Source organism: Triticum aestivum, chromosome 6D (genome assembly GCF_018294505.1).
Source record: "Triticum aestivum cultivar Chinese Spring chromosome 6D, IWGSC CS RefSeq v2.1, whole genome shotgun sequence".
Taxonomy (NCBI): Eukaryota; Viridiplantae; Streptophyta; class Magnoliopsida; order Poales; family Poaceae; genus Triticum; species Triticum aestivum.
The window spans coordinates 409,004,871-409,016,882 of NC_057811.1; the positions used below are offsets into that span (position 1 = coordinate 409,004,871).

Here is a 12,012-nt window from a genome sequence, read left to right on the forward strand (position 1 = left end):
CATGGAGGGGACTTAGGTGGGTTTTGGGCTGTTTGGAGGGGGGTTTTGCTGCAACACACAAACGGACTTTGCGGTTACCCGGTTAACCGTTGGAGCATCAAACGACCTTCAAATGGAACGAAACTTGACAGGTGGTCTACCGGTGGTATACCAAGGCCACTTGGCAAACCTCGGTCCATTCCGAGAACGTTTAACACCCGCTCACGAAAAGAGACAAGAGGGGTGCGCCGGTTCATGTGGGAGTGTCGGATTGCAAAACGGACAACGGGGAAAATGCTCGGATGCATGAGACGAACACGTATGCAAATGAGAAGCACATGATGACATGATATGAGATGCATGACATGAACAAAAAGCAAAACGAAAACGAAACCCAACCACGGAGGGAATATCATAGCACATTGCCGAAAATGGCAAGAGTTGGAGTTACAAATATGGAAAGTTACATCCGGGGTGTTACATATATGCATCCACATGTAGCTTCAACATCGTTGGTTCCAACTCCTAGAGCCGCCACTGCCGCCATCACAAGATCAATCTCCTTGCCCCGAGTGAATTGCAAGAAACCACCACATTTGGGGCTTCTCTTGCAGAAAAATACCTGGTCCCTAATCTTTTGCAAAAGCCACCGCACATTCAGTAATAGTTTTGCAGAGTGCACCGAACCTGTCATTTGGCGCGGTTGAGGGCGTTTCCGACAGGTGGGGCCCAATTTGGGTGACGTGGCCTAACGGACGCGCGGACGGCGCCGTTTGGTCCAGACCGACGCGGTCTGGTCGCGCCGGACAGACTGACCGCCCGCACTTGACCAGACCAGACCTCTCCCTCCAGCTCCAAATCCATGGCGACGACGAAACCTGGCGGCGTGGACGGCGACGGTGGAGTTGCTGCCGGTGGGGATGCTCCGGGCGGCGGTGCTGGAGATCCAACGGAGTACTGCGGGAGCTCCTATCCCTCGAGCGCGCTGCCTCTTCCCCAACCGCCCTCACCGCCAAAGTCGTTGGAATACGCGGCGGCTACTGCATTCACCCAGGCGGTGAAGGCCAATCCCACGGGCAGCCACCATTTTGCCTCGTCCTTCGGCGGTGTGGAGTAAGTCATCCTCCTCCTTCTTTGTCATTTCCCCGATTGGTATTCTAGGGTTAGGGTTCTAGGGTTAGGGTTCTATGGTTAGTGTTCTATGGTTAGTGTTCTTGGGTACGTGTAGTAAGGTTAAGGTTCTAGCATTAGGGTTAGTGTTATATGACATCCTCTCTGTCAACTGATTGTTGGTGTCACAGAAATTAATTTTAACATGAGTACTTTGACACAAATCCTCTGTGTCTGTTGTTTGATCAAATACTCTCTTTCACCAACTTTAGTATTGTAAATTGAATCAGAAATTTCTGTTGCCACCAATTTTAACTCTGTTAACTGAATTTTGTGAACACTGTTAACTGAATTTATTGAACACTGTACACTGTTAACTGAATTTTTTAACACTGTTAACTGGATTTTAACACTGTTAACTGAATTTCTGTTGCCACCAATGAGACCTCTTAACAATAATTTTAACATTGTTAAATGAATTACTTAACAACAAAATTAAATGCATTTTATCTGAATTTGTAGCTTGGATGATGAAGAATGGGAAGTGAGGTTCCATTTCCTAGACAGAGATAACTTGGAAAGAACAATCTGTTTATCAGACATAACCTTCTGGAATCTCATTGCCCTAATAGAGGTAGAAGGCTATAGTTCAAGGGATTTTATGTATTATGTTAGAGATCCAGGAGCTGGGGTGTCAGGAATGGAAGAATTAACTGATGATGACAAGGTGGAAGAAATGTTGGATCACATAGCTAGTAAAGGAAAGAATGTTGTTAACATTACAGTTATGAGAAGTGATGCACCTAGACCGGTTGATTTGAACATTGGTCATGCTTATGAAGAGCAGGTTCCTTTGTCATAAATAGGTGTACCAGTTGTCTATGAGGTAGACAATTCAGGAGTTCTTTTCCCCAGTCCAGTGAAACCCCAACCACAGCCAGTCCAAGTAATGAACACACAGGAGAGCTCTTGTTTGTTGAAGCAAAAGGGCCCAAGTGAACCTGAGTTTGCTTTGGACAATGGTAATGAGAGGCATGAGTATTTCATGGAGACAGACCAAGAGCAAGAGCACATTGAGCAGATGATGGAGCAGAAAAGAAATGAAGAAATTCAGAGGTACAGGAGTCATAAGATACAAAGAGAGAAGTACAAGGCAGCAAAAAGAAAACTCCCACAGCTGCTTGCTGAGGAGTTCACTGATAGTGAAAGTGAGGATGAAGATCTAGAAGATGAGGACATATTGGCTAGGTTGGAGGCAATGAAGAGGCATAGGGATGATCCACTATATCACTTTGAAGGAGACACTGATGTAGAAGAGCTATATGGACCAGATGAGGAGGAGGAGGAGAATGAAGGAAGAGATGAAGAGGAAGGACAGGAGGAGCCACTAGATGAGGGCTTGAGAGGAGGAAGCAGTGTAGGAGGAAGCAGTGCAAGAGGTAGCAGCAGCACAGGAGGAAGTAAGAGGGGGGGAGGGGCCAACAACAAGATCCCATGCAAGTTTGGATCGAATCATAGAGCAAGACTGGGCACCTTCGTCTGATGAGGAGAGCAACCCAGGTGACTTAAGTCAGGAAGAGAATGATTGGGCTCAGCTTCCAGCATTTAAGCTACCAAATGGTAGGAAGAGCAGGGCCAAAAAGAATAAAGTTAGGGTTTGGTATGATGAGAAGAGGGAAAACCCACAAGAACAATTTGTCAAGAAACTTTGTTTCCTAGATGTGCAGCAGTTCAGAAGGGCACTGCTTACATTTCACATCTCACAAAACAGGAACCACTCATTTCATAGGAACTGCTCAGATAGAGTTATTGTAGTTTGCAGTACAGATGACTGTCCTTTTTTCATTGCTGCTTCCAAAATTGCACATGAGAAGACATTTTGCATAAAGAAAATGAACTTGTACCACAATTGTCCTGCTGTTGGAGAGAGCACCAAAGTGACTACTAGGTGGTTGGCACATGAGTGTGAGCAACAGTTAAGGTCTGACATAAACACACCAGTCCAGGCAATATTGGACAATTTGAAGAAAACACATGGAATTGAAGTGTCCATTCACATGGCCTACAGGGCAAGGAAAGCAGCTAAGAAAGTTGTCCAAGGAGATCAGAGGGCACAATACACTAGGATAAGGGATTACCTCCAAGCTGTGCTAGATACCAATCCTGGAAGTAGATGCATTGTTACAACAAAGCATTTAAAGACTCATCCTAGCATAAACCCTAGATTTCATGGCTTGTTCATGTGCCTCAATGCTTGCAAAGAGGGCTTCCTAAATGGTTGCAGACCCTTCATAGGTACTTGTATAATTATTTTCCCAACATTTTTCCCATTGCATTTGGTTATGTTTGGTACTAATGTGTTATGTTTGGTTTTAGGTGTTGATGGTTGCTTTGTTAAGTTGACAACAGGGCAACAAATATTGGCTGCAACTGGAAGAGATGGTAATAACAACATCTTTCCCATTGCATTTGCAATTGTTGACAAGGAAGACACTGCCAGCTGGTCCTGGTTTCTAACCCAGCTCAAGTATGCTCTTGGTGGTGAGTCAGGGAAGTATGGCAACTACACTATCATATCTGATAGACAAAAGGTACCTCACACATCATCATTCTTATATTTACTGAAGTTTTATCATGCTTAGTACTGTCAAATTGTTTGTTGTTATACTATATTTTGAACACTAGTTATTTAAACAGGGCCTTCTTAAAGCCGTAAACAATGTCTTCCCAAATTGCCCTCAAAGATTCTGCCTTAGACATATTTATCAGAACTTTCAAACAGCTGGCTTTAGAGGTGAAGAGTTAAAGAAGTATATGGATCAGGCTAGTTATTCATATACTGAGCATGGTTTTGATCAAGCAATGGAAGGCATGAAAAGAGAGTGTGAGGCAGCTTGGAAATGGCTTAGAAAGATACCCAAGCATACATGGGCTAGACATGCCATGGACAAAAATTGTAAACTGATTTCGTTGTTAACAATATTAGTGAAGTTTTCAACAAAATGATACTTGATGTGAGAGGGAAACCAATTAAAACCATGGTTGATGGCATCAGAACTAAATTGCTAGTTAAGTTCAATGCAAACAGGACCAAGACTGAGACAGCCAAGTGGCAGATATGCCCAACATATGCTGAAAAGCTAGAAGAAGCAAAACACCATGCTAGATACTGTCAGTCCATCAAAGCAGGACCTGATCTATACCAGGTTAGCAGTGGAGAAAGCACATATGCAATAAATCTACAAGTGCACACATGTGGGTGTAGCAAATGGGACATGACTGGTGTTCCTTGCAAGCATGGTGTTTCTGCAATTAACAAGGCAAAACTTCATCCAGAAGATTTTGTTAGTGATTTCTTCAAGAAACCAATGTACCAAGCAGCCTACAATCCAATTGTGTATCCTGTGCCTGGGCCTGATCTATGGCCAAATACTGGGACCCCTGACATAGAACCACCAGTTTTCAGAGACAAGCCAGGAAAGAAGCAGACTAAGAGGAGAAGGAATCAGTTTGAGAAGCCAGCTCCCAAGGATACTTCAAGATGGCAACAATAACCTGCAGCAATTGCAACTTGACAGGTCATAGGTACACTGGCTGCCACAAAAATCTGAAACCAGCCCTAGCAATGAGAAGGAACCAACACCAGGTTAAATCTTGTGTATATATGTTGTCACTGCAGGTTAAATCTTGTGTATATTTAATACTATGTTCTAATCTGTCTATATGTTGTCATTGCAGGAAAATAGGAGAGTTGATGCACCAGCAGCAAGGGCAAGAGCTCCTGCTACAACCAGTGCAACACCAAGGACAGCTCCATCAGCTCCAGCTGCAACTAGGGCTGCAACTAGGGCAGCTCCTTCTGCTCCTGCTCCAACAAGGCCAACTTCATCTTCTGCTGCTGCTTATAGGCCTAGTTCATCTTCTGCTACTGCTGCTAGGTCAAGGGCAAAGAGAACATTCATACCACCAAGAGTGTCAGGTGCTGGAAGAGTGAGAAAGCCATCATACAAGATGTCTGAATGGTTTAATTGTTCTCAAGGCAGCAAGAAGTGATGTCATGTTGAAACATGTTTAATTCAGCCTGTTTTGGCTAGTTTGTGATGAAGAATATTAAGAATTTCATGTTGAAACCAGTTAGTTCAAGTCCAAGTGGTGGACTATGTAATGTACCTAATGGTTGTGATGCACTATGGTACTCTGGTTATGATGATATGATGATGAACTTATTAGTTATGATGTTTTCAAGAAGTTTTCATTCTGTTGTTGTGATGATGATCATAGTTTCATAGTTGATATGATGATGATCTTAGTTTTCATGGTGTTGATATGATGATGATCTTAGTTTTCATTTTGGGTGCCTCGGCGTCGACAAAACCCAAAATCGGTCCATTTGGGCATTTTGGGTGCCTCGGCGTCGACCAAACCCAAAATGGGTCCACTTGGGCATTTTGGGTGCCTCGGCGTCGACATATTAATTTTACAAAACCAAAAAAAATTGCACAAAAATTGTTTGGCCTGGGGCTCAAACCCAGGACCAGTGGGTAGTAACCATGCGTTCAATACCAATGGGATAGTGCTAGTGATCTTGTTTGAGTAGCATCCGCTATTTTACTTATATTTAGTTAGGCACGCACTGTGTTGAGAGTGCGTTGCGGCCCGCAGCATGGTGAACGTGCGTTCAGTATAACTAGTCGTTTCGGTTTCTCACCGTTTAATACCTGTCCACCCACCGCTCTCTCCGCCCACTCGCCGCCCGCACCGCCCACTCCTCTTCCCCCTCTCTCCTGTCGAAACCACCGCCGACAGCCACCCCCACCGCCGTCGCCATGGACTGGCAGCTGGCCATTGAAGAGCTCGCCGGCAACAACCAGGAGCTGTGCGCGCAGTACAGGGAAATCGCGCGTTGGTTCCCCAGTCTGGCGATGCTGAGTAACCATGCCTGCGGCCTGGTGAAGGTGATGACACCTGCCGAAAGGCAGCGTGCCTTCCCTGCCGGCCGCACCGTCCCGCCGGCGACCATTCTCCTATGGGCGATGCGCGAGGTGCAGCGCTCCCCCGACCCCAGGCAGCGCGCCCGTTGGTGGATGTATCGCTCATCCACCACGCCGCCGGACGCCGCGGATGACATCACCGACGCCGTCCTCGCTCTCCCGGCCCCCATCAACAACACCTACTGGGAGAGGCACAATCCATGGGTCCTCGGGCCAGACGACGACTCTGATGCCGAGTCCTCTGACGACTACAACTCTGACGAAACTGACGACTACTCCTCTGACGACGAGGTGGACGAGGTCGTCGTACTCTCCTCCGACTCCTCCGATGACGAGCCTGATGTGCAGCTCCTGGCGCCCGTCCTCGACGTCGTGGAGGGGCAGAAGAACAGCCCAATTGATGTGGATAAGCTGCCGGAGGTCGCCGACAACCCAGAGCTCGTTGTCGTGAAGCAAGAAGAGGAGGGCGGCGGTGAAGATGTGGTGGAGCCAGCGCCAGCCAAGAAGAATAGGGCGGCGGTGAACAACAATGACGTGCGGCGCTCCCAACGCCTGAAGATGCCGAAGAAGGAGGAGTGACATGCTGTCTTCAGTTTCGTCAGTAGAAGAAAAGGTTCAGTTTCGTCAGTATGTTAGTTTGCCAGTTCTATCTATGTCAGTTGTATCTATGTCAGACTATCTATGCAGCTACTATCTATGTTAGTATGCCAGTTCTATCTATGTCAGTTCTATCTATGTTAGACTATCTATGCAGTATGAACTTGCTATCTATGTTCACTATCTACTTGCTATAATCCAAGCTGTTAATTCATCACAAACTGAACTTAATACAAGCTGATAATTCATCACAAACAGAGTACTCTCACAAACAACATACAATCCAAGGTTCATTGCTACAGAAATAATAGAGTTCACCACAATAAAGCTTAACACATTACAAGCTTTCCTCCATAGCTACTACAAAAGACATCATTGACACACATGGTCAGACAGCAACACAACTTAGTCCTCATCACAAATAGCCTTAATCTGGTGAAGCTTCCTCTTGTTGCTATCACCTGCTGTCTTGAGCTCAACAATGCAGGAAGCAAGAGTACTCTTCTCCATGGTCAACTTCTCCTTCACTTTCATCAGCTCAGCAATGCAACAATCCAGCTTATCCTTCTCTTTCTTCAGGTCAGCATAGCAAATCTCCAAAGTCCTCTTATCAGAGATCAACTTTTCCTTCTCTTTAAGATGGTTGAACTTCAAATTCCTAATGACAGTGGCTTGAGCTACATGAATTTGCTTTAACTGGTCAACAACAGCCTTTAATTTTTTGATCTCAGCATCCTTTGTCATGCTGCTTTCCACACTAACTGAAATGTTCTCAGCATCATTCTTCTGGTTTACCTCAGGCTGGCTATCCTTATAATCCAAGAGGTTGTTCACATCTTCAACAAGCTTCTCATATGTCTCCTGCAACTCTTTTTTCTGCTGTGTGAGATTGTGTACAGTGCTTGAATGCTCCAGGCATGCCATCTTGTTTTCATGCTGGCTATGCTCATACATAAGCCACAGCTTATGAATAGCATTCTACAGATGCTCTGGCCAATGCTCATCTACCCACTGCACTAATCCACAATTTCCAACACCCTACAAAAGAAAAAATCAGTTCAAAATTACAGACATTACTTACAGATTCAGTTAAAATAGCTGATTCAGTTTATGTACCAGAATCAGATTCATTTAATGATGAATAATTATGAAAACTACAACTAAGAACAGTACCTATGAACCCTAGAACTAAATTCAGTAACTATGAACCCTAGAACATGAGCAGTAACTATGAACCCTAGAACATGAACAGTAACTATGAACCCTAGAAAATGAACAATAACTACAAACCCTAGAACAAGAATTGGAATGCTGCAAACACAACTTAAAACTTACTTCAGTGGCACAGGCAATGAACCTCCTACCAGTGCTTATCCCCTCAAATGCAACATACTTCCTCCCTGGATTCCCATGCTCACAAATCACATTCAAGTCGTCAGCAAGACCCTCGAACGACGGCTCATCAATTGTAGCTGGGATCTGTCAAATCAAGCAAATGTTCAACCCTAGAAACCCTAGAACAGAAATGAGCAATAGAAGGTTCTGACCTTGAGAGGGGAGTCATCGGAGGAGATGTACTGCATGCCGGAGCCGTCAGTGCTCTCACTGTCGCTCCAGGACACCATGGCGGACGGCGGCCGGCGGCGACCGGAGAGGAGAGGAGCAAATGGGAGGGGAGCGAGCGAGCGTGGGAGCAGAGAGAGCGAGCGTGAGAGCAAAAAGAGCGAGCGAGATGTGGTCGGGCGCGGGCGGTCTGTCCGGCGCGACCAGACCGCGTCGGTCTGGACCAAACGGCGCCGTCCGCGCGTCCGTTAGGCCATGTCACCCAAATTGGGCCCCACCTGTCGGAAACGCCCTCAACCGCGCCAAATGACAGGTTCAGTGCACTCTGCAAAACTATTACTGAATGCGCGGTGGCTTTTGCAAAAGATTAGGGACCAGGTATTTTTCTGCAAGAGAAGCCCTAAATGTGGTGGTTTCTTGCAATTCACTCCCTCGCCCCCTGGCTCTGGCCATGGCCATTGCTCGTTCTAATATTCTGGTAGGTAAAATGCACTACTGATTGATTCGCCACGAGGCTGATGGCTGACTATTCGTCTAACTACCATCATTATAATTACAAAGAAAACAATTTCAATTAATATATGACTCATTCGTGGTATAGTAATTCGATGGTGCACACTATATTCTCATCCAGTCTCCGCACACGGTATTTGGAAAGTGAGATTGAGAATTCTGCATTTGTTGGGCGGATGGGAGGGGATTCTCGTCTCTCATCATTTGAGTAGTAGGTTCTGGTGTCGCGGCAACGTTGCCTTGATGCCGATATATGGCGGCGGCGTCTCAAATAAAAATTCTCCTACTTCAATCTCGCCAAGGTGGAATATTCATTTTCACAAAATGAGGTAGCAACTTCGTGCGGCGTTGCAAAGTAGTCTGGGAGATTTTGCCCCCATTGTTCTTCATGGACAACGGGTTGGTTATCTATGACATTTATTGGCGTGCTTCCATGTGCGTCGTAGGCGACATCATCATCTTTTTTAACAACTTATTCATTCGAGACTTTGCAAGCAAGATCACCAACTTTGCCTGGCCATACTAGCCCAACTGCCTGTTGCGGCGATTCAGTGAGGTATTTGTAGGTACTTCATTGGTTGGATTTCTTGATGTTATCCATCACAACAAGACCTATGATGGTGCAACAACGACAAGTTTAGTTGTGGCTTCCATAAGAATTTGAGGCATATAGAAATTGTTATAATTTTCCCATTATTTAGAGCCGTGTTTTCTCACTGGATTAAGATATACCATACCTGGTTGTATCCAATGTTCAATTGACATAATATAAAGTATAAATATGACACAACCGTAATACTCCTAGGCAGAAGACACACAATTGAATTGGCGGTGACCCCAAAAGAAAATCCGCACCATCTGCATGTACACATAGCAGGGCAAATATAGTTTTTCGGAAGAAAATGTCCCTGGTGAATAGACAACTAGTTGTAGTGCAAGGAAATATCCACGTTGTGGTATTGAAGTCAAGAAATTTATCCTCCCGAAATTGACCAATATATGTTGCCTTGGAGGATTTCATGCTGAAGACTTCACCAAAATCGATAAAATAAATAGCATCTTGTTCGACCTCCCCACGAGCTAAAACAGTCTTGCTGAATGGTTTGCTGATGAAAAGCGTCTGGCCACCTAGCCCGCAGCCGGAGATCGGAACCCATTCACATGCATTGACATCAAGGATGAAAACCTTCACTTTGTAAGTAAATCTACTGCCATTCGCTTCTCGAATCACCATGAAAAGCTTTCCACATGACTCGACCAAGTACCGAAAGATCATATAGTCAGCTTCAAATTGGATGCCCGGGCCGATCATGCCATCCCTAGCTTTTAACATCATGATGTGATTAGGACGTCCGGCTTTGTTCTCTTTGCTAAGAAGTTCATCGTTATCCTTCTCAGCCTCACCATTGTTTTGCTCATCACCCACATAACCTTTGTTGTTTCCGTCCTCGTCCTCATCATCGTCTGCTGCATCGGCGTCATCTATGTTGCTCCAGATGACCTGTTCAATACGAGTAGCCATGGGTATGCTGGGGACATCTTCAAAGGTGAAGGGGATGATGACAAGTTCCTCATCCTTGGTGATTCCATAGAGTTTGTCTTCAAGAAATGCAACGTCGATGATTAGGCCCCAGTACATTAGCCGCTGTGGTAAAAACGCACCCTTCCCTCGCTGGATTGAAAATATAGGGAGATCCCAATTGTTGGTCATAACCACGATGAGGTCATCGGGGGTCGATCACATGAGCACCTTGCGGATCATTAACAGCTCCGAGACATCACCGATGACGGCGTCCAGCTCCGGGAGCGGCACGGTTGCCCTTGAGAAAGGATTGTGCAAGAAGTAGGCATGCCTTTTCTCGCCGTCCGTCCAGTCGAGGACGAGCCAGCTGTTGGTGGAGCCAACGCATCGCAGGTTCTCGGGGAAGGAGGTGGCTGCTTCCGGCCCGCGGTCGGATAACTCTGAAGCGAGCTCGTCGAGGAAGAAGCCGCCCGGGAGCACGATCCACGGTTGTTGTCGCCGCGGAGGGACGACCGAGACCGAGCGCCACATACGGCGCCACGGTGGCCGGTGTTGGGAGGTTGGGGGAGACGGTCTTGAGAAACCTCGCTCGGCGCTGACCGAAGGGAGCTGTGTTCCAGAGGACGAAACGGAGTGCCAGGAACGGCACACCGCGTCGATCCACGGTAGCTGCCGTGCGTAGGGGCAGGGGGCCGAGCGCCAGGAACGGCACACGCATCTGAAGCGAGCGCGATCGGCCGGGTCCGGGAGACCGGCGATGATGAGGCCTAGGAGGTCCAGTGGGAGTTCGGACCACGGAGGCGGCGGCGATGGGACGGCGCGCCATGAACTGCACGTCGCCGGGAGCGAGGAGGTTTTCAGGCCACGGTGACGGCGATGTCATCTATCTATGCTGCTTGATTAGGATCTGCAAGTTGGCTGGGTCCGGCGAGTAAATAGGATATACTGTAGAAGTTGGATCCTGACCGGGATTGATTGAAGCGAGTCAAGGACCCATGGTCGAATTGAAACTTGATAGGACAGTGACGAGCTAAGTACTCGTGACGGATACGGAGTACTTACTTATTTGCTGTGAACAACACGTCACGCCAGATCGAAAGCTTCGTTTGTCCCGAGCTGGCATTAAACAGTCGCCTCGCAAACAAGTTGGATTCAGTAATGACATGTTTTTTGAAAGATCCAGCAATTGTTGGCCTTGCATGATCATTAGCAGAGAGCAACGAGAATACAAAATGAGGTGGATCCTAGGATCGAGTTAAGAACAACCGAAAAACAAAACTGGCCCAAGGGGCTTTGGGAGGATTGCCATATCGGCTCTCCTCACCGTGTCTATAACTAATCTCCCATGGCGGTTCTCCGAAAGGGGCTCTCCATACATCTGGCGGTCAACCTCCATAACTGAATTGAGTCGGTGATTCTCCGGATAATGTCCCTCTTAGACGGCAGTTTTTTTTTTTGAAAGGTGCATTTTTCTGCTCCTGCCATATCTGTCAGCAGGTACTCCCTCCGTTCGGAATTACTTGTCTCGAAAATGGATGTATCTAGAACTAAAATACGTCTAGATACATCCATTTCCGCGACAAGTAATTCCGAACAGAAGGAGTAAGGAGCAGCAGAGATATGGCCCCCTTCCTCCATCTTGTGTTAATCTGGTCCTGAATTCGCCGGATGGTTGCCGTGGTGGATAGGTGGTGCCACTCCGGCTTTGGGTATCACCCGTAAAGTCGCAAGAAAGAG

General features: G+C 46.5%; 1 protein-coding gene across 1 annotated transcript; it reads right to left on the reverse strand.

Moving 5' to 3' along the window:
* Positions 1-9,474: 9,474 nt before the first annotated feature.
* On the reverse strand, positions 9,475-11,156 carry LOC123142646 (uncharacterized). Its single transcript, XM_044561466.1, has 2 exons — positions 9,572-11,156; positions 9,475-9,490 (listed from the first exon to the last, which is right to left on the reverse strand). The coding sequence occupies exons 1-2, from the start codon at positions 10,462-10,464 to the stop codon at positions 9,475-9,477; spliced, it is 909 nt and encodes a 302-aa protein (XP_044417401.1). The 5' UTR covers positions 10,465-11,156.
* Positions 11,157-12,012: the final 856 nt, after the last annotated feature.

What these genes read in the sequence shown, in the direction of transcription:
- LOC123142646 (XM_044561466.1), bottom strand. Translation starts at nt 10,464, where the DNA reads ATGACCAACAATTGGGATCTCCCTATATTTTCAATCCAGCGAGGGAAG.